Source organism: Canis lupus, chromosome 1, assembly GCF_048164855.1.
Source record: "Canis lupus baileyi chromosome 1, mCanLup2.hap1, whole genome shotgun sequence".
Taxonomy (NCBI): domain Eukaryota; kingdom Metazoa; phylum Chordata; class Mammalia; order Carnivora; family Canidae; genus Canis; species Canis lupus.
Window position 1 is genome coordinate 48,827,107 of NC_132838.1, and position 22,384 is coordinate 48,849,490.

The 22,384-nt window shown below is 44.5% G+C and overlaps 1 protein-coding gene across 5 annotated transcripts in view; it reads left to right on the plus strand.

The window, feature by feature from the left end:
- Positions 1–22,384, plus strand: part of TULP4 (TUB like protein 4) — a 225,974-nt gene that overhangs the window by 190,357 nt on the left and 13,233 nt on the right. For 4 of the 5 annotated variants that reach the window (XM_072829323.1, XM_072829333.1, XM_072829344.1 and 1 more), the window contains 7 exons: positions 1,854–2,020; positions 9,712–9,936; positions 10,972–11,206; positions 15,651–15,795; positions 17,214–17,273; positions 18,431–18,575; positions 19,803–19,896. In XM_072829323.1, coding sequence (XP_072685424.1) covers positions 1,854–2,020; positions 9,712–9,936; positions 10,972–11,206; positions 15,651–15,795; positions 17,214–17,273; positions 18,431–18,575; positions 19,803–19,896 — 1,071 coding nt within the window. The remainder of the gene's footprint in view (positions 1–1,853; positions 2,021–9,711; positions 9,937–10,971; positions 11,207–15,650; positions 15,796–17,213; positions 17,274–18,430; positions 18,576–19,802; positions 19,897–22,384) is intronic. The other variant, XM_072829366.1, reaches the window with a different exon arrangement.

The window sequence follows — 22,384 nt, forward strand, 5'->3', positions numbered from 1 at the left end:
CACAGCGACCATAGCTGCCTCACTATAACTTGGTAACTGCGCTAAAGAAATCCCCAGTCATCTGCATGGGGATATGTGGACTCAGGCTTACCTGGGACCAAGGGCGCCAGCATTGGGGGCAGAGCCTTTAGTCTTTGAGCAGTGTCTGAATGGACTATGTGTCCGGGCCAGCCCTGCAGGGGCAGCAGCCCACTTTTCTGTTGGGAAAAACTACTGAGTAGCAGGATTCAAAGAATCTTATTAAAATAAGTAAATAGCACAAAGAGTGGTACAGGTATGTCACTCATTCATTCCCTGACTGAAGCAGGCTGGTGGAGGAGCCTTGGGAGTTGGGTGCTGGCCTCTTCACCTGTGCAGAGCCACAGTGCTGCTTGTGTCCTGAACGACGACAGGCTCTGTGCTTTTGTCTTCTGTATGTGTCAGTGTTAGCGGCTCCTCTTTTTGACATCTTTGTGCTGCCAAAAACTATAACCTGGAGAAGGTCATTTCAGTTTCATGATCACAGCCGACTTCTTAGTGGAACCCCTGAGCCTTTTCGGTTTCTATTGCATACTGAAGTATGTGCACACATCCTCAAGCTTCCCCCTCTTGTCTCGTTTTAGATCTTACACACCAGGATATTTAACTGATTCTTTTAAGTTATTTTTCATTTCCTGGTTTGTATGTAACCTTCTTCATATCCTTTTAAAAGGAAAAGAAAAAAACTCCTTTTACCAATGTTTTCACTATCTCAGATTGTAGAGTGTTTTTCAGTTTGTGGTTATCTGTAACTGCCTTCACTCGGTCCTCTGCTGCCTCCGTCTCCAGCTTTCAGTGGCTCACTTGATACACAAGCTCTCACTTCCAGGGATGTGGGAGCCATCCTGTTCCCCGACTGCTGTCCGGTTTTCAGAGGAGGTCAGGAACACTGGAGACCTCGGAATGTGCTGTTATTAGTGTCAAAATTGGCATTGCATGTGACTAAGAGAACGCTGTGGGGGTCGCATGTGACCTAATGAGGCGCAGGCACTGCTGGCTTCTAAACCTGGCTCTGAAGTTCGTCCTTTCGTGACAGAGCACCTTTAGGCTCCGGCCAGCCTTTCTCAGAGAGACCTCTGACTTCTGGATTTCAGCAGACTCTGTAAGAGCCAGATAGGGTTCTCAAGTCTTGATGGGGAAGAACTATGCTATAATCCTATTAGTACGAATAGCTTGTTTTACCAGCCAGAATAAGTAAATTGCTTATGTTGGGATTAGACTATTTCATAGACATTTTTTATAGGTACTGAAATGGCTTATAGGTTCTCCAGAGTGAACATTTCTGACAACACTCCCATCCAACAGAAGTGTTTATCTTCTTTTCTAAGCCCCCACAACATCCCAATGTGGAATAAAAGTCAAGGCCTTCATATGCAGTTATGTCCTTTATCTGAACCTTATCTGCCCAAGAGTGCACAGAAATCAAATGAATAGAATCTTAGACTTTACTCTTGACTTTTTGCATCTGTAAACCCCGGAGTCTGCTCTAGGGATGGAGGCACAAGCAGGAGAGAGAGAGCCATAGATTTAGTCATCTTACCTGTGCTCTCACACTCTAAAGGTCTAAAGGAGTTAGACCTTTAACATGCTGGCTTCATCATATGTGGTCTTACCTGGTAGAGTTGTGTTTCAGAGGAGCTGCGCTCGCCATCCCGTAACAGACACCTGTTTAAGCAGTCTGTATTATCTTCAGAGAAATGAGTAGCTGTTGTCTTCATGAGAAAAAGCAGAAGAACCACCTCGTATTTGCTAAGCAGCTCTGTTTTCTAAACCACTTATATGACAGTTCAGGGAGGGTCATGTCATCGTGCTGACCATTTTCTTTGTGATTTCAGAGGTGGTGACCCAGTGGTGCACACAGGGAGACCTCTTGGCCGTCGCTGGTATGGAACGGCAAACTCAGCTTGGTGACCTCCCCAATGGCCCACTTCTGAAGAATGCTATGGTCAAGTTCTACAATGTCCGGGGGGAACACATCTTCACTCTGGACACGCTTGTGCAAGTAAGGATGTGTGTCAAGACATTCATTGTGATGCTGAACTCCATTAAATACTGAAAGTTGGTTTTCCTTACTGTAATTATCTTCAACAGATTTTAGTCTTTCTTTGACCTTAATTAAATTATGGAGTATAAACCAGAAAAAATAAGGGAGAAAGAAGTTTTTGCCTTTAACCAGAATACTTTCTTAACATTCTCCACTCAAAAGAGTGGACAGTGAGTAAACAGTGAGCTGCTGTTTATTATCAGTCCAAAGTAGAAATTAGAAACTTAAAGAAGTGTGTGCTGAATCTTCATTTATTCTTTCTGACTTTGGTTTTTATGCCAGTAATGACTTTTACATTTGAACTAAGTTATTATTAAACAGTAGGCAAAAAGGCTTAAAGATCTGGGATGCCTGGGTGGCTCAGCAATTGAGTGTCTGCCTTTGGCTCAGGTGTGGTCCTGGAGTCCTGGGATCGAGTCCCACATCAGGCTTTCTGCATGGAGCCTGCTTCTCCCTCTGCCTGTGTCTCTGCCTCTTTCTCTCTCTGTGTCTCATGAATAAATAAATGAAAATCTTAAAAAAAAAAAAAAAAAGGCTTAAAGATCTTTAGGAAAGTATGCACAGGTAGCCGTTTCTTATTTTTATTTTCCAGAGATCTTTAGATCAGTTCACTTCTTATCTGGATCAGCTTTCATGGAGGATGAAATTCTTTTTTTTTTTTTTAAAGATTTTATTTATTTACTCATGAGAGACACTGAGAGAGAGAGAGAGGCAGAGACACAGGCAAAGGGAGAAGCAGGCTCCACACAAGGTGCCTGACATGGGATTCAATCCCAGGTCTCCAGGATCACACCCCGGGCTGAAGGTGGCACTAAACCGCTGAGCCACCTGGGCTGCCCCGGAGGATGAAATTCTTAGTGGGGTATAATGGAGATGGGCCTGACAGTGAGTTGAAGATTGACAGGGGTGATAACAAACTCTAGAGTCTTACATCCTAACCTTACCCAGCTCAAAGAGGCAGATATACCTGATTTGGGGAAATTTGTAATTAGTTGTAGACATTCATTATTTAAATATATTTTTTTTTATTTGTGAAAAATACACTTGACTTACAATTTACCATTTTAAATAATTTTTAAGTGTACATTTCAGTACATTAGCCAATCTCCAGAACTTTTTCATCTTACAAAACTGAAACTGCCAGTTCATTGCCTATAAGTGCTCAGTAAATATTTGCTTGGTGGATTGATTTATGAACAGTTGTGAACATATGCTTTCTTTAATTCTTTCTGTTGATAGTTTGAACCAGTAGGCTAGGTGCCTTCTCAGTCAGATATCATGCTGCCTTTTCTGACCCTAGCCTAACTAAAAATATAAGTGTAAGAGAGGGTGGGACTTTCCAGCTCTTTCTCAGTTAATAAGGCTTTTACATTTACTAGAATATTTGTGAATTGAAGTGCTGAAACAAACTCCAGGTACATTCAGAATTGTCCACTATTCTGTCTGACTCAGGATACCCCTCCTGCTAATATTCTGTTCCTTCTACAAGGAATGTAGAAGGAATCTCAGCATGGGGAAATCCATCATCCTTAATGCTAACCCAGTTACTTCCTTTTGTAAAGTGCCAATGACTGCTTCTCTGTGAAGCATCCCGTTGGGATGTTTGATATTTCTGATACTTAATACACTTTTTGTCTACTTGTATTCTTGAAGTCAAAGACCACATTGTCTTCCATTTCTCTGATCGTCACTGTGCCTAAAATATGGTAGAGGTTGAGCGGCCTCAGCCATTGCAGACGTTCTCATCAACTGCAATGTGAAACTAGCAATAGGTGTTGAATTTTAACTGATTGGAGCTCAGAGATAAGAGGGGAGCTTAGCTTATCTTCCTTTGAGGAAAAATACCCATATAGTGTCTCAGCATTTTAGTACATTATTCTTTTTTTCATTTGGGGATCTGTTTCAACCATTGAAAAAATTGCCTCAATATTATAAAGCTAAATAATGAAGCTATTTAAAAATCAACATTAATTATATAGATAGCACCAACCTAATTTTTTTCTGTAATGATTCTAAAATCACATGTTTTCTGTGCTATGCTATTCAAGTTGTCCAAAGGCAGGGACATTTAGGAAGGAAGTTAGGAAATTTATTGGGCTGTTTATAGAAAGAACTAAATGCAATTTAGATTGGATAATTTATTTCCAAGTTAATTAGATTGTAGGTTATTGCGTACAAAGCTGTTGCTGGGCACAAACTTGCGGTAACCTCAGCTTTAAAATTGATTCTCCTGATTTACTCATAACAGCAATGCCAGTGGCTGAAGCTCTTATAAGGAAATATACTGCAATTTATTTTCCTTTCCTTTCTACCTGTTGTAATTGAAAATTCTGTAATTTACCTCATTAGCTATTTCTGTGACCAGCTATATGTAATTGCGTATCTGTAAATCTGACAACGGATTTTTTAGAGTTAGCATTACTGATTGAAGTTTGCAAAACGTAGTAATTTGGGTTTGGGGTTTTGGTTGTTTGATTGGTTTTGCTTCAGCTTTATGAATTTTTTTTTTGCATGAAAGGTCTGTTAGCAGAGTCAGCTTATATTTTGTAAGGTTTAGTTGTTGATATAAGATATCTGGATTAAAAACCAAGAAGGGAGAGGAAAAGGTGGTATGGAAACGAAAAATGAAATGAGAGATTGCCTTTATGGTGATCGAATCGACTCTACTCCAGGAGAGTCCATTAGCAAAGGTGTACATTGCCCCCTTTGGTTGGGGACTCACTGTGCCTATTCTTACGAAGCTGCCCCAGGAGTGCTTTCTCCTTGGTTTGCTATAAATAGATGAGAAGGCCCTTCCTGGGTTTGTCTGCTTTCAGGATACAAGAATGGTATGCTCTTTTAAAACTGAAATGTGGGTGCCTGAATGCTGAGCTAGCTTTTACTACTATACCTTAGTCAGTGGCCAACTCATTATAGCTTAACATTCACAACTGTCCATGGCTCCAGCCAACATAGTTTGATGGTAACTGGTCTCAACTTGGTCTATTTAAAAGTGAACTGTTCTAGAAAACTTTCCTTCCTTGTATACACATCAGACATTCCCTTTGTACACACCTGTACAAACATTAGACATCCCCTTCAAATATTAGATATTAGACATTTGAAGTACATTTCCTCTAAGACTGAGATCATCCCACTGTCTAGGGGAGCTGCAGAAAGAAGGGGCAGAGCTGCAGCAACTGTGGGAGACCAGGAGGGTGCTCTGACACCCATAGGACCGGATGCCTCAGTGGGCCCTATCCCTGGTTCTCAGCCCAAGGTCCTCGTCAGCCAGAAACTGTGGGTTCAGACAGCCTTGTGGTTCCTCCTTATGACAGCCAGATGCCTCCTGGCTTTGACCCTTTTGGTTTTCTGTTGTCTTTTCACTTGCTTGAGCAGCTTATCTTTAATATGGAAAGAAGATCCTGTTTTTTATTCCTCTTAAATTCTTAGAGGACTCCATGCAGCTCACTGCAGATACAAAAATAGCAGTGCAGTGAGGAAGCTTTCAATGTTTCCAAATAAATAAACTCCCACCTCAGTCAGGCCTCTGCTGAAACTACCTTGTTGGAGCGGTCTTCTGTCCTCCACACTGTCTGAAACGACCCCCTTGCTCTCTCACAAGCCCCTTCTGCCCTGCCTCACTACCTGACGTGATCAGATAGTCCATATCAGAGGATCAGATGTGCATCTTGCTCCCTGTCCCACCTCAGAGTGGCAGCTCCATGAGAGCAGGAAGCTTACTTTGTTCAGAGTTGGTCCCCAACACTTAAGAGTGTGTCTGACCCATTGTGTACATCTAACAAATCATTAACTGAATAACTGATGGCTCCACAGATGAAGAAGTGACTGGATGAGTGTGTGGTGGCTGTTGTATAGCAGCAGGAAATAAGGCTTCATGTGTCAGGGGAGCTGAAGCTGACCACTTACTAGTACAATCCTCACTCTGTAGCCAAGGAGCAGACTGACCTGCTCCCTCATGGGCTCGGTATCAGATGGTGAGACAGGGAAAGACACAACTCGACTGTGTGTTAACCACTCACCAAAGCTCCATACAAATAGCATCTCTCTCCAGCTGAGTAATGCCTCCCCTTGTTCCCTCAAACGCACTAAAGCACTAGATTCCTGCCACACCGATGCTCCCTGAAATGTAGATCATCTTCTTGTCCTTTTGCCTTGGATTTAGACATGCAAAGTATGTGAACTTCCCACACAAATTAAGATTTGAATGTTACCAACTTCACAGTTCTAGCCATCGGTTCTAAAAAATTGTCATTTTGTGTGATTTGAGAGAAAGATTAAGTCCACAGATTTATGGCTGAGTTTTTCCCTAGCAGACAGCAGCTGTTCAAACAAAAGCATTCAGCTGTGGGAGTTGTGTTAGTGTGCACTCTTATCTATTCCCAGGTTTACTGGAATTAAACATTTGGTACGTTTCTCTTCTGTAGCTAATCCTGGTTGGTGGGCAGTTCTTAGGGAGGATGGTGCTCTGTGGGTGAGGGCTGTGGGCAGGCAGACAGTGGATTCATGCTCTGCTGGCGCCGCAGATCCTAGGTGTCAGAGGGCAGAAATCACTGATTGGGTGGCAGCTGAATTGAGACACCACACACCCCACCCTGTATGTCTGCAGGCATGTGCACTTGCCTTACAACAGTCCATTTGTAGGCTGGAGTCCCTGTAAGCAGTACTGAAAAGTCAGCATCAAAAGGAAAGGAGACTTTAATAATGTAAAGTGACATATAAAAACGGTGTAAAAATATTTAAAAAGATATAAGAGGATTTCATGAGTGGTTTCTCATTTGTTTATTTCCAACTCTGTTGAGTTGACACGAAGGTTGTGTAAATTTCAAGTATACAAGTGTGGATCTGATACACTTATGTATGGCAATAGGATTGCCATCATAAGGTTCACTAACACCTCTATCACAAAATGTAATTGCCGTTTCTTTTTCATGGGAAGAACATTTAAGATGCAGTCTCTTAGCAGCTTTCAAATAAATAGTTATCTAGTCTTTCTACAGGCTTACAGGACTTAAAGGTATCCTGAGGTCATGGCCCACTGTCACTCTTCTCTCCTCAGTGGGAATTACAGTAATCAATTTCCCCACATCAGGGAGACCTCAGACCTTCAGACAAGAGAATCAGCTCCCACTGTCTGTAAATTCTTCTTTATTTCTCTAATAATATCCTTAAAATTTAGTATAGAAAGGCACCAGTATTTATTTTGCTATTTTATCATCTTACAGAGAGTATATGCTATAAAAATAACTTACATGAGCATAAATCTCCCCTTTACTGAGACAGACAATTACTGATGTGGGCAAGTAAGTGAATGCTCATCCCAGATTACTGTGCTGTAAATCCCTGTTGGCATTCTCAGTACTTCCCAGTAATCTGCTCTGGATGACAGCTCCCCCGTGGAGCCCCCGAAGGGGTCGCTTCCACAGGCCGCATACCTCCTGCTCTGTGCTCTGAGTTCTGGTTTTCACCCTTTCCAGCCTTTCAGTCCTCCTTGTGGAGAAGTGTGTTTCCTCATGGATGCCATGCGCAGAGTGGTAGCACAGTCTCCTTCCCCACCTTCCAGACGGGCCATCCTCTTGCTGTCTCATGCACCTAACAGCACCTCTGGCTAATTTATCTCCACTTGGGGTCCATGTGATCTTCGGATTCTTTTCTGCCATAATGAATCATCCTGGTCATTGTCCATTTGCTAATGATGTAGCCTGTTTCTCCTTCTATTTGCCTCTTCTACAGACATATTATCCAGCTGGTTTCTGAGTAAAATAGCCTTGACTGGATGGATTAAGGGACAATTTGGGTCTCTTACTTTATTTGTGACCAACAGTTTAATTTGTTCATGGGGCATTATACACTCTATAGGTGGTGGTGTGCTATATGGACCAGAGAAGGGAGCACCTTGTAGAGTGAGCACAAGTGGTGGGGTTGAAGGGAAGTGGGTAAGAATGATGGCTTCCCTGGATATTCACTGTAGCAAGGCACTTATCCTCTCTGAGTGTCAAGTTCCTGGTGTGGTAAATGGGAGTAGTGACCTACATGGCAGGAGTGAAAGGATGAAATGAGATGCTGTATGTGCTCATGAAGCTGTAAGAGAGAATTTTCATACACTTTGAAAGTCTGCGTAAGTGGTTTAAATTTCTTTGTACAAAGATACAAGAGACAAATACTTATCATAAAGATGATTTTATGTAAGATCCTCCCAAAACATGTATTAACTGCTAATATGAAATGCAGAAGGCGGGACAGAGGGGACAGGAAGATAAATATATAACCTGCACTTACGGAGGGTTGTGCATTATCTACTTTGTCTCTGATAGTAATTACGGCTTACTCTAAATTAACCAGCCTTCTGTGGGGTCTGCCCCACATGTGGGATCCTCTTGTATGGAGGCCCAAGTGGAAGTACTCTGGACACCCGCACACTTGAGTTCCCAGCTCCATGGTCCTCCTCCAGGGGCCATGGCTCTGGTCCCAACCCACCCTGCCCGGGCTCACAGAGTTGTAAAGAGAAGATGGAGTTATCTTCAGCCTGTGTTTTGTTTTGAAGTTGAAACCAGGATTAGCTGACCCTGGAGGCTATTTTAAGCAAGTGTCTTCATTGTCACTAAAGTGTTGTGAAAATTCTGCTCCCATCACTCCTGTAATAGACCTGACACCCCACTTCTGATCTTTGCAGTCCCTCAAGACTTCCCTAAATTAGAGCCCCATCCAGTTGGACAGGAATGAACCAATTCTCCCTTGGCTTCCTGGTCACAGCCCTCCACCTCCTCCTTTCTTCCGTGGTGGATATTACTTAGCTCATACCCCTGAGCCTTGGAGTTTGTTTAATACAACTAGTTTCTGACTTCCATATTTGGATTTCAGCTTATCCTTTCAAAGCAGTGGTAGCCGCAACTCCCAGAAATGGCCACTGCTAGAACTGCATGTCCCCCCGCCACTGTCTTCTTCCCCAATAGCTTTCTGCTTTCTTCCTCTGGCCCTTAGCTCGAGGGCAGCTGAGGGTGCCTGTGATTCAGGGTCTGTGGGTGATAGCCTATGACAGGTCTCAGAAACACCTTTGACATCTCTCTCCTTTAGTCCTCACAGCTCCCATTTCACTCCTGAGAACATGGGAGATATCCTAGGGCTGTATAGCATTCCCCAGGTCACACAGCATGTGAGTCTAGCTGCAGGGTCGATTTCACTTAGAAATGCTCCTTGTTGAGACAGAAGGGAAGGGCTTCTGGTCTACCTCCTCACCACCTCCCCAAGCCACAGGAGTGACCACTGGTTTCTCAGGGATCCAGATAACCAGAGTTTCAGTAAGGAATGTGAGTTACTATACCCCAAGGTAAGTGCATCTTCTAATAGAGACATCATTACACAGAGATAAGTTGGGTTTTATGGCACTAAATCAAATGAGACAATACGCATAAAAGAACTTTGCAAAACAATTCCAGTGTTTTGCATTCTGTCCTGGGGACCCGACTGTTTTCCAATGAGAATGCTGAATTTCTGTGATGTAGTATTTCATTGTCTATCATTTTTAAAACCAATATTCTCTGAAACTATTTGGTCAGTTTATTTTGTTTGACATATGCGTGCAAGGTCTTATGTACTTTACCACAAGAACAAAGCAAAGCCTAAGTGTAGCCTCCTTCACTTCCTGGCAGCGCCCCATCGTCTCCATCTGCTGGGGACACCGGGACTCGCGGCTGCTGATGGCTTCGGGACCAGCCCTATATGTGGTGCGCGTGGAGCACCGTGTGTCCAGCCTGCAGCTGCTGTGCCAGCAGGCCATCGCCAGCGCCCTTCGAGAAGACAAGGACGTCAGCAAGCTGACGTTGCCCCCCCGCCTTTGCTCTTACCTCTCCACCGCCTTCATCCCTACCATCAAGGTAAAGTCTGTCCACCCTCCTTCTTCACTTCCTCTTCCCCTTGGCTCCCTTCTCCCAGAGGGCTGTCCAGAAAGGCAGAGTCAGAGAAGGTGAGCAAGAATCCGAGAGCCAGCTTGCAAAAGTCATGTCTGCTTCTCCTTGGCTAAGAGTATCTGGGTGATAAATGCTCCAAGCGTGGTCTGTCCCTGGCACCACTAGTATCCACCAGAGACTCACCTTGTATGAGGGGCATAAGCTTTCTCGCAGCAAAGGCCATATTCAGAGGTTGATTGCCATGCCATTCTGATGATCAGCCTGCCTTGTTTAATCCTGCCTTCCTGGCAGATGCTTCAGAAAGATGGGAAACCCATTCCTAGAAGTTTGAGTAGCTTGTTCCATTGCTAGCTACAGAAATGGTCAGATTGAGCCCTGTCCTGAAGATTGAGCCATATGCTGACGAGGGGTGACCGCCCCCCCCCCCCGCCACCGCCCTCAGCACACGCTGTCACTCGTCCTTTACATGGACAGTAACTTGAGAATTAATGTGTTCATTGGTGGTGTGTGCCATAGGTCTGCCAGCTGTGGTTCAAGTGCGGGTCTTCCCACTAACCTTAGGGCCTCTGCACCTTACATTCTTTCTTGCATTCTCTTGTCTGTATTCTGTCTCTGCTTCTAAGTATCAGATTGACTTGTTCAAGGTGACTTTTTCCCCAAAGAATCAGTTTTAGACTCTGTTGTGATGTTTTTTCAAATTGCTTTACAATCTCGGTCATGTACCAATTGATTCTCAACTCCAGCTGCACATTAAAATCACACAGGGAGTTTTTGAAAAACATACCTGCCCAGCCCCCTGCCCTCAAGATTCCAGTTTCATTGTTTGAGGTGGGATCCTAGCTTAAGGACTTTTTTCAAGCTCCTAGGAGATTCTTATGTGCACCCACAGTTAAGAATTGCTGTTCCACAACACATGGTTAACCCTCCCGAAGCTACCAGCCAGTACTCTGTTGTAGTAACCACTGATGTCCATGCTCTTTCCTTTCCTTGTCCTGCCTCCAGCCCCCAATTCCAGATCCCAACAACATGAGAGACTTTGTCAGCTACCCCTCCGCGGGCAATGAGCGTCTGCACTGTACCATGAAGCGCACGGAGGATGACCCAGAGGTGGGCGGTCCGTGCTACACCCTCTACCTGGAGTACCTGGGTGGGCTCGTGCCCATCCTCAAGGGGCGGCGCATCAGCAAGCTGCGGCCAGAGTTCGTCATCATGGATCCCCGGACAGATAGCAAATCAGGTGGGCCTCCACACCAGAGAGCCTAAGACCTTGTTTTTAGGTGTGGGTGAGGAATAGTATTCCTGACAGCCAGTCAAAGACAGTGCCTACTTACGAAATGTAAGCTGCGTGGTTTCCAAAACTGTATTGAAGCTATTCTCTGTTATTCTCTACATGTACTTTCTGATGGGTTTTTACCAGCATTCTGTAAGACTTCATGTGATTGCGGCCACAGGATAGGGGAGACCTCAGCTATCCGCCAGGGGGAAGCTGGCACAGGCTTTCTGGGATCTATAGATTCCTCTTTTAGTTTCTTATCAGGTGTTACCAAGGGCCTTCATTACTGTTGAGACAAGCTCCAAATTAATAGTGAGGTACATCTCTGCCCTCCCAGAGCAAGTGATAGAATTAAAAGCTCCAGATCTTCAGCCCATTCCTCAGCCTCCTGCTAGAATCTTACTTCTGCTCCTTACTAATCCACTGTGAGCTGCTTTTTAGCTGATTACCAAGGAAGATTCCTTGCGCATCCATAAAGATTTTGACCTGATAAATCACTCTTCCCTTCTAAGAACCCTCTCCTGTACTGATCTTGGTTATTTGCTAGGTGTATTCCGGCCACTTGCTGCATGCTTGTCTCTGCCGTCCTAGACTGTGAGCCTCTGGAGAAAAGGGGCTTTGCTGTTTCCCTTTGTACCATGGATGCTTGCCCAGTGTCCTAAGCCAGTGACGGAGTGACGGCTGAGGCCATGTGCCCCCACCAGCAGTATTTGCCAGCTCAGACGTTCTGCTGCCCCCTGTGAAACCCTGCTCCTCACAGCAAGAAACACTGCCTCCTGTGTCAGTCGCCCATCACTCGGGCTGCTGCTGGTCATTGTGCCAGGCTCTGTCTGCCCCTCTGCATCCTGAGGGCCTGGACAGAGAGAACTGAGTCCTCTCTGTACCCTGGTGCCTGGCAAGCACCTGACCTTGACACAACCTGAGTTGAAAGGGATTTGTTTCCTGGATGCACACTCCTCTCCACTTCTCACTCCTCTTTCTCCCACTGGTCACACTGGTCTCTGCCCCTCATATCCCTGAAGCCATGGTGATATGCTGGTGTCACAGTGTGGTGGGTTCTTTCAACCTGGTGTGCTTGCTCACTCACATATTTCATACCGTTGCCCCACCTCTATCTGTTCTTCATTATTCCTTCAACATCTCTGGCTGCATTCTGCTGTCTGTGTTACTGTATAAAATTGAGAGCAGTAAATCTGTACTTGAACATATTGGATATTAGTCCATTTGTTTGTCTTTTGATTCACACACTGAACTAGTACCAAGAGTGAGTAGAACTGAAGGCTAGTAAGGAGTTGGGTAGAAAGGAGGGGAGACAAGATTCAGAAGGAAGCAGGGCAAGAGAGGAGAATAGGAGAGCAGTGGGTGCCGCCCTTGAAGGGGAAGGGAGGAGGGCAGTCGGTAAGGAGCAGTGCCTGGAGAGGGTGGGGTAGGTGTACATGGGGTCGCCTTCTCCAGGAAGGAGATCGTGGTCTCTAAGGCTCCCCACCATGTGCACAAGTTTATAAAACCTGTACTCAGACTGAATGTTGAAGGGAACGGACATGAAGAGCTTGCTTCTGTCCTGGGTGCCTAAATTCCCCACTAAAAATAGGACAGAAGAAGCAGGCCAGGAGTGCTGTAGGGCGCAGAGGCTGCAGCCTCCCAGACTCCGTGCCAGCCAGGAGCCTGGCCCCGTCCCAGTGCCAGCGTCTCCTTACCGTTCACGTCCAGCTCACATAAAACGCAGACAGACTTAAGTGCTTGCAGTCCTCTGGGAAATAGGACGTTTTATTTTTGTAGTGAAGAGAATCAAAAAGTTATAAAGCCCAGCAGCAGATCACCAGTGTGTATTCCATGCTCCCTTGGTCTGTGGTCTCTGAGTCCCCAGTGCTTATGAGGCCACACCAGGGTGTCTCCGCTTTCCCTGCTTTCAGGGAGTTTATAAACCCTTTTGGGTGACAAGGCAACTTAACACTTGAAAAGTTCAGTAAAAATGTCAAGATTTTAATACCTCAAGACAAAAATAGAAGCCATGTCACAAGGCAAATATGAGTAATTGCCAACCAAATGGTATGTGTAAACGGGCTCAGAGGAGGACGAGTCCTGACTTCGGGTAGTCGGGAATTTCTCGTGAGCTCATTAACTGTTTCAAGCCTGCACGTCATTACTTCTCAGAATGCAGCCCAAGGGCCACCTGCCCACCGATCACCTGAGGTTTTTATCTAAATACAGGTTGCCAGGCCTGCCCTTTATCCCCATCCAGCGAGGCCTCCAAGTCTACAGCTGCCGACACCCAGCTGCCATTTGGGCTCCCAGAGCCTGTGACCTGCTGTTGTAGGTGTTCTCCAGGCAACTGAAAAGACACCCTCCTCAAAATTACCAGTCTGTATTTCTGTAACTGAGAGTGGTTTTTTTGTTTTTGTTTTTAGCAAATATCTACGATTTTCTAAAAGGAATCCTTAGAGCTTTTGTCCTCCTAGAAATTCATATGCTGGGGATGCCTGGGTGGCTCAGCAGTTGAGCACTGCCTTCCGCCCAGGGTGTGATCCTGGAGTCCCAAGATCAAGTCCTACATCAGGTTCCCTACATGGAGCCTGCTTCTCTCTCTGCCAATGTTTCTGCCTCTCTCTGTGTGTCTCTCATGAATAAATAAATAAAATCTTTAAAAAAAATTTATATGTTGAAGCCCTTTCCTGCAATGCTACTGTATTTGGAGACAGGGCTTTCAGGGAGTGATGAAGGTGCAATGAGGCTGTCAGGGTAGAGTCTTACTCCAGGGGGATTGGTGGCCTTGTAGGAAAAGAGGTAGAGATCTTTGTCTCTACAGACACACTCTTAAGGAGAGGCCATGTGAGCACACTGCGACAGGGTGGCTGACTGCAGGTCAGGACCTGATCATGCTGGCACCCTCATCTCCGACCTTAGCCTCCAGAACAGACACCTAAGTTTCTGTGGTTGGAAGTAACCCAGTCTGTAGCATTTGGTTTCAGCAGCCCAAAAGGAGTAGGACATGAGTAAAGGAAATAAGCAAATGGCCTGCCATATAGCAGCTGTGAAATTGTGGATTAGCCAGTAGGTCAGGAGCCGAGTGAACAGCACATAACTGAATTTCCTCAGGCCGGTGAATGGGCTCTGTGCTTATGAGCACACACGAGTTTTCTGTGGATTTACATGCTTTCTGGAACCATGTCCAGGAATCTTTTGACTAAGTGATTCCTCAGGTTTACATAAAGCGCTACTCAGGGCATGTGAATTAAGCCTTTTTATCTGACCAAACTCAGGTGACACCACCCTAGCTTGCTGTATTTGCAGGTCATGCCTTCTGATAGGGAAGTAGTTGAAGAAGAGGGTGATGTGGGCCTATACCAGCCTGCTTCCAGGTAGCATACCAAGCCATTCTCCTCTGCCTCCAGGGGCCTCCGATCGGTCCCTGTCACAGATGTCCACTCCATATGTTCAGAAACATATTAGCAAACTCATCCTTTCAAATGTAAACAGCTCTTTTGAATGATAAACTCAAAGTCCATGAGTTATTTCATTGCAGTTGGACAATTCAGCTTTTTTATGACCTGGCAAGATTCTTGGAGCCTTGAGGGAATGAGGGTTTTGTCAGCAAAACAAAGTGATTCTGAAGCTGAGGTACCTACAGTGAAGGCAGAACAGGGTTTGGGGAGTGAAGGGACGTGAGGAGTGGGAGGGAGGCAGCAAAGGAGAAGGTTCTCAAGGAAGTGTCAGACATGACCTTCATCTATTCTGCAGTTTCATCGTGGCCCAACCTCTGTGCACACCATCTTCAGCCTTCTGCCTGGTGGCCGATGGTGAAAATTGTCTCAAGCGACTTATGTTCAGGCACCCCCAGTAGAGCCCAGGGCTGCCACAGACAGGCCTCCTGCACAGCACTACCTTCCAGCTACTGCTCGAAGGAGGCCAGCATAAACTTCTGGGAGTCCCCACAGTGGACCCAACCTGTCAGGTCTCTAGTCCAGAGCAGGCCCAAAACCAGCAGAGGCCTTGGGAGGCCTCAGGTCAGAAACAGGTTCTTGAGGAGCCCATGAGTCAGCAAGCCCCTTGCTGGGCCTGGGTCCCCCGGCTGCCTGCAAACCCACGTGAACCCAGATGGATGCCTGGTGTGCTGGGAAGTTCCCGCTTTTGGCGCAGTAAACACTGCCAGACTATTCTGTACGTTCCAGAGGCACTGAAATTCCGTGCCTGCTTTGATAACAGTAGAAGTTATTGCCTCCTTTTGCTTAGAAAATGTTACAGCATAAAAACTTTAAAGGGAAACCATACTCTGGTGCTTTCTCTTTCAACCTCTGAACTTAACATGCTGGCCTGTAGAGTCGATCCGTCCTGGAGTTTCCAGTGATAATGATCCTCATTACTGTCTAACTGATAGCACTTTCAGACTCTGCTGGTTGTGTCTCACCAGATGAAATCTACGGAAACAGCTTGATCTCCGCCATGCTGGACAGCTGCAACTGCTCGGACTCCAGTGACGTAGAACTGAGTGACGACTGGGCTGCCAAGAAATCCCCCAAAATCTCCCGAGCTAGCAAGTCACCCAAACTCCCAAGGTAATCTCACCACCCCCATCCCCTTCCCCAGGGCTGTTCTTCTTCATCTGTGCTGCTGCAGCTGTCTGCGTCATATCTGCAGCAGAATCCCATTGACGCCGACACCAGAAGAGCCCTGCAAGAGGGCATCCCTGTGCCTTTCATCTGGAAGGTTTGCCGGTGACAATGACAACTTTCCTTTCTTCTCTCCTCTGGATAGAAAAATGCACCCCTAGGAAGTTTGCTAAGCCCTCAGAACTCCTCAGGGTCTGTACTAACAGTGGGCGGCATGGGGTGGCCATAGCCCTGGCTTGCTCGTTTGCTCTCCCAGTTTGAGAAAAGCAAGAAGGTTTTACAGTGAGTGTGATGTATGTAGGGCATTGGAAAGAATGCCAAATTAAATACCCTACAATGCTATAATTGGAAATAAATCATAAACTAAAAAAAATTCATATGCCAAAGGGTTGTCCTCAAAAATGGCAGAAAATTAAGAGCGGATAGTTAAGAGCCCCCTCCACTCCTGGCTCCACTTTCGAAGGCTCTATGACCTCAGGTATAACCTGGACGGGATCCATGACCCCGGTGCCAGTTTCTGTATCTATAGAAGGTAAAGGCTGGGCCAGATCTTCACTAAGTTCTCTTTAGCTCCAGAATTCTGTGATGCTCTGCAAAATTGAGATTTAAGTCATGTGCAGACACTACCTGCCCAGACCTCAAAGACGTGATTTACTGTGCAGTTGATAAAGCAGAGTATCTACCATCCAGTTGAAGATAACATTTCCATCACCCTGAAAAGTTCCGCGTGCCCCTTCCCATTCTATCCCCACGCCCCAGAGCAATCACTGTGGAAACTTCTGTCACCACAGGCTAGTTTTACTTTTCTTGAACTTCACATAAATGGCACCAAACAATACACACCCCTTTTTTATTTGACTTTTTTTGCTCAAGATAATGACTGAGATTCATTTGTGTTGTGTGTGTCGGTAGTTTTTCTTTCTTTGCTCGGTGATTTCCAATTTGTTTATGCTTTTTACCAATGGTTGCTCTTTGGTAGTTTCCAGTTTGGGGCTATTATAAATAAAACCATTGTAGACGTTCTTATACAAGACTTTTTGTGGACACGTGTGCCCATTTATCCAGGGTATAGACCTAGGAGGGGAGATGCTGGGCCATAGCACACGTTAACTTTATTGGAAACTGCCAAACAGTATTCCCAGGTGCTTGCACTGTTTGGAGTTCCTGCCAGCAGCGCCCAGTTGTACTGTCATTGTTAGAAAATAATTTTATCCATTCTGGTGGACATGTTGGGGTATCAGCATCTCTAGTGATTGCTGATGCTAACCAATTTTTCATATGCTTATTGGCCATTTGGATCTCCTCTTTTATGAAGTGTCTGTGAAATGTTTTGCCCATTTCTTATTGAGTTTTTCTCTCTTCAGGTTGCAAGATTCTTTATGTATTCTATCTGTGAATCTTTTGGCAGAGATACCAACTGCCACGTATGTGATCTAATACAATATGAATTTCTTCTTTTATGATTAGTGCTTTTTCTGTCCTATTTAGGAAATCTTTGTCTACCCTTAGGTCATAAAGACTTTCTTTTGTTCTTTTCCAGAAACTTTGTAGTGTTAGCTTTCATACTTCAGTCTCTGATTAATTTTTGTGTATGGTGTATTTCCCATATAGATATCCAGCCGCTCAAGCAGTTTGATTGATTTTTTCACCTTTATTCTAAGCTTATTAAAATTGCAAATAAAATTATGAACTTTCCTACACTTCTACAGTGTTTCAGCTCTCCCGTTTATTAAAGGAGAACATTTAACCTGGAAGCAATCAAATCTTTTGCCCGTAAATGTCCCTTCAAAGTTCCTGGATGTGGCGTCTCTGGGGCTGTCCTCCTTCCTTCTGTTTTTCCCTGTGTTGAATCCTCCTACACACAGCAACCAGACTGATTGTCCCTGTACAGGGCTTTAACCAGCTCGGTCCCAATGTCCACCCAGACTTTGGGAGTCTCGGTATCAAACTCTCAAGCAGTATATGTGAGGCTCCATGCTTTTCTCTCACTGACTTCCATCAACCTTAACATATGCATTTTTCTAGCATTTTTCGTGAGGTAGACCAGCATTAACACGTGTCCCTGTGTTACAGAGGAACTAAAGACCAGAGATAGAATGTAGGATCAAGAGGCAGCAGAAAAAATGTAGATACACAGATTTTATTTAAATATTGTATCTGGTAAAAGGCTAGATAAGTCTGTTGAAATCCTAACATTGTGGTAGCAATTGTAAATCGTCATAAAGTATAATCTAGAAATGGCTCTTCCTACCTGCTGTTTTCCCACATGCAGAAGGCATGTGGACATTACTAAATTTATCTACTAGCCAGTAGAAAGCGAACCACAGTTAATTCTCTGAGGTTCCTTATAAATGACTCACTTGGTCTAATCTCTCTGTATTTTTAATATATATTACTCAATATGCAATTCTGTTCTTTCTTCATATTCACAAGGCAAGAGCAGGCAGGAGAGGCTCGGATAAAGGGGCCTGGCCCCTGGGGACGTGGCACCCACGGTGGCTGCCAGAGCGCGGAGGAGAGGGCTGAGGCAGTGGGTGCCTCTGCCCCTGTGGGCCTGACCCTCCCGGCCTTGTGTCCACAGGATCAACATTGAGGCCCGCAAGTCTCCCAAGCTATCCCGGGCTGCTCAGGAGATGTCCCGGTCTCCCCGGTTGCCAATGCGCAAGCCCTCCATTGGCTCGCCCAGCCTGACTCGAAGAGAGTTTCCCTTTGAAGACATCACTCAGGTAGCACCTGGGGCCCGTGCCAGTTCCATGTGTCTGATGCTCCCTTGCCCTTTGTCCCCTCCTCAGTGTATGCCTGTATGGGGGCTGAGCCCTCGGTACGTCACACGTATACTCACCACCCCAGGCTCCCTGCCTGTCACTGCCATTCCAGGTCCAGAGCATAGAGAACCAGAGCTTGACTTCCTTGCCCCCACAGCCCTTTGGTCCCCCAGGACCACCCTATCACCCAGGACCTCCTTCCCACCTCAGACACCCCTCTCTTGCCACGTGAGTCTTTTCACAGGCAGCTCTGGTTGAGACATATCCACACTTCTCTCCTCTGTTCCCTCAAGCCATTTCTGACCCTTTGGTGACTCTGCCTGTCTCTCCATCCTGGTCCCCCTCGATGCCCTATAGGCACCACAGCCTTACTGTTGACTGGCCTCTTTCTGCTTTTGTGCATTTGCTGTGCCTGGGTCACCAGGGTCACCTGGCTCACCCTCTCTGTCTCCTTGTTTCTACCAGCATGCTTCCAGGTAGAACTTGGCCTCTGTTGCACAGGTTTCCTTCCCTGGCTCAGCCACAGCAATCCCAAAGCATCTTGTTTGTAACTCCCTTATAATATTTCTCAGTGACTTCCTTATCTGCAAATAATTGTAAGCCTATATCCTCCATTGGGTTCTAAGCTCTTTGAGGAGCTGTATTTTATTCATCTTTGCTATTGCTCTTATACACAAATATTCACATATGGTTTAAACATACTGATAAACTTTTAAAAAATTTTTTTAATTGATCTGAATGAGGAAACATAATTGGGTAGTTTGTGTTCAAACTGATACCAGCACAACTGGTATTTCCAGGAGAAATACCAAGGGTAAGAATGGATTCAGAGCTAGGTATACCCTCTCTAGTTCAGTGATTGCGGGGGAAAGAAGAGGTGAAGAAAAATGTGCCCAGATTCACCTTTGTGACTTCTTTCACCTATACACACGAGTACACTGGGACACATCATCCTTGCTCCCAACCTGTGAATCTCAGCTCAGTGAACCCCCATTGAGAAACACATGCCTGACATGTTCTAGTTAGCTTCTGGTCTTAAAGAGGCTAGAATGATACAGAGAAAGTATTTCTAGCAGTTCCCACCTGTGACTTTTTACAGCAAAAATGTTAGCTTTCTTAGTTCCTAAGTGATAACAGAAAATATGAAAATAGATTGTGATTTTTTTTTCCTTTTTTTTTTCCCCACAGCACAACTATCTTGCTCAGGTCACGTCTAATATCTGGGGAACCAAGTTTAAGATTGTGGGGTTGGCTGCTTTCCTGCCAACCAACCTCGGTGCAGGTAAAAACCATGTCCTCTTCTCTGCCTGTTCTCCAAACTGGAACTGAGACTAAAAAAGACCATTCAGATGAGCTGTTATGGCACCAGAAGATTAACATGTACTTTATTTACCTCTAAACTTTGACTCTACCCACTGTAATTTCACGAAAGTTAGAATTATTACTCAAATTGGTTTTTTGCCAGCAGGGCTTTCAATTTTTTTATATAAGCCCTGACTTAGGAAAAGACTGAAACCAGCTGCAATCTCTAACAAAGATTTGATAGGTTTCTGTTATTTTTATTTCTGGCCTTTCACTGCAGGCAGGTTTTGGTACCAGTATCTTTAGGTTCTGGCATCAGAAGGTTGAGGAGAAAGCATTAAAGATTGTAAGAAGCTGGCTGTTAATATGGCTCTTTGTGGTAAATCCTTATAGATTTCACCTAGAAGTCCTGGATAAATATTGTTTCCTTGAGAAGTTTGAGACACTGAAGGAAAAAAAAAATCAAGGGAGTAAAAGCTAGGCTAGAACCTGACATTCCATTCTTTTCTGTACTCCTGCTCAAATGAGTAGAACTAATGTGTCCTGTCTACTTGGGGATGGTGAAGGAATGAAATGACAGAAGGTCCTTTTCAAAGCAGCTTCATGCCAATAGGCACATCCTGGGTGGGCTGAGGTCATGTGCTGCCCACCCTTCTCCCCCAGCCTTGCTAGATGGCCTCATCATTTGGCATACACATATCCCTGTGGAAGGCTAGGCTTGACTGTGGGTGGTGGTCCCATATTGAATGGCTCTGCATAACCTGCTAAAATGGCTTTTGACAAAATCAGAATCTGCCTATTAGAGTTGTTCCAGACACGGTTAGATCCTTTCAATTAAATAATTCTTGGGGCGCCTGGGTGGCTCAGCGGTTTAGTACCTGCCTTTGGTCTGGAACATGATCCTGGAGTCCCGGGATCGAGTCCCACGTTGGGCTCCCTGCAGGGAGCCTGCTTCTCCCTCTGCCTGTGTCTCTGCCTCTCTGTGTCTCTCATGAATAAATAAATAAAATCTTTAAAATTAAATAATTAATTAATTAATTAATTCTTGCAAACCAGATGTTACGAAGACCTATGCCCTATGTGTATCTTAAGAGACTTATTAAATTGTGCTGCATTCAGGTTTTTCATTTTGAGGTTTCTCAGATCAAAGAAAAAGAGTAAAAGTAAAACATAAAACTGCCTTAGAAGGGCAGCCCAAGTGGCCCAGCAGTTTAGTGCCACCTTCAGCCCAAGGCCTGATCCTGGAGACCTAGGATCCAGTCCCATCTCAGGCTCCCTGCATGGAGCCTGCTTGTCCTTCTGCCTGTGTCTCCGCCTCTCTCTCTCTCTCTCTCTCTCTCTCTCTGTCTCAAACGAATAAATAAATAAAATCTTAAAAAAAAAACTGGCTTAGGAAATTAACAATAGGCTGTCCCTACACATAATGCAAAGAAATCTCTTGTAATATTTTCAACAACCTGGAATGGCTCTGATGACCACAAAAGCATATTCTTCAGTAAGGCAGCCATGCCCTGCTGATGCACAAGGGGATTCTTTTTTTTTTTTTTTTTTTTTTTAAGGTAAATACTTAGGTTGATTTTATGAAGCTTTCAGACATTAAGTTTGAGAAAGTTAGTGGTTTTCAGAATTTGTGTACATGATGACAATGAAAACAGTAAAATGAATCAAATAGTAAGACTTTTTTTTAACACCCTTAATAACATAGTAAGCTATGCAAACATTTATTCCTAGGTTACATTCATTTTGATCTCTTATTTTACATCTTAAACTCTGATATTTTCTTCTGAATATAGGTTACAAATAATCTTATGTATTAACTCACAGTTTTAATACCACAAAGTTACCTGTTTTACCTTGACTGTATTTTTATCATTTAGTGTAGGATATGCTTTTTAAACTAGTTACACACTTCAGTAATGTGCACCAGGGGATTCTAATCACCATGGGATGAGTATTTTCTTACTCCCATCCATATGCTGAGAACTGTAGTATACACTGAAAAGAGGAATGGAGTCTTCATACATCTTTCCCTTCTGGATGTTGAATAGATCCACATGTTAAGTCCACAAGCACCTTGAGACAGGAGAGCCTATATGTGCCTTCAAGGTACATAGTGCTCCAGTACGAGGAATTCAAATGCCCAGGATAAAATCTTTCTGTAGGACTACAGTGAAACCATTGTCCTAATCACTGACCATTTTTTAAAAAGAGCATTTTAGCTATTACTATTCATTTGTCAAGCTAAGAGAATTTTCCACTTGATCCCTATCTCTTGGATTCTAGAAGATATGTTACATGTGGCACCCTATTAAATAATCTCTGACACTCTAATGGATTCAAAAGTGAGTACTGTTGGATATATTTTATATTGGATAGTTTGTTTCCTTCAATTAGAATTATCTGGCCCATGAAATTTTGTTTTTGATTTTTTGCTCTCCCCATTTAAAAAATATAGAATAAATTCAAAA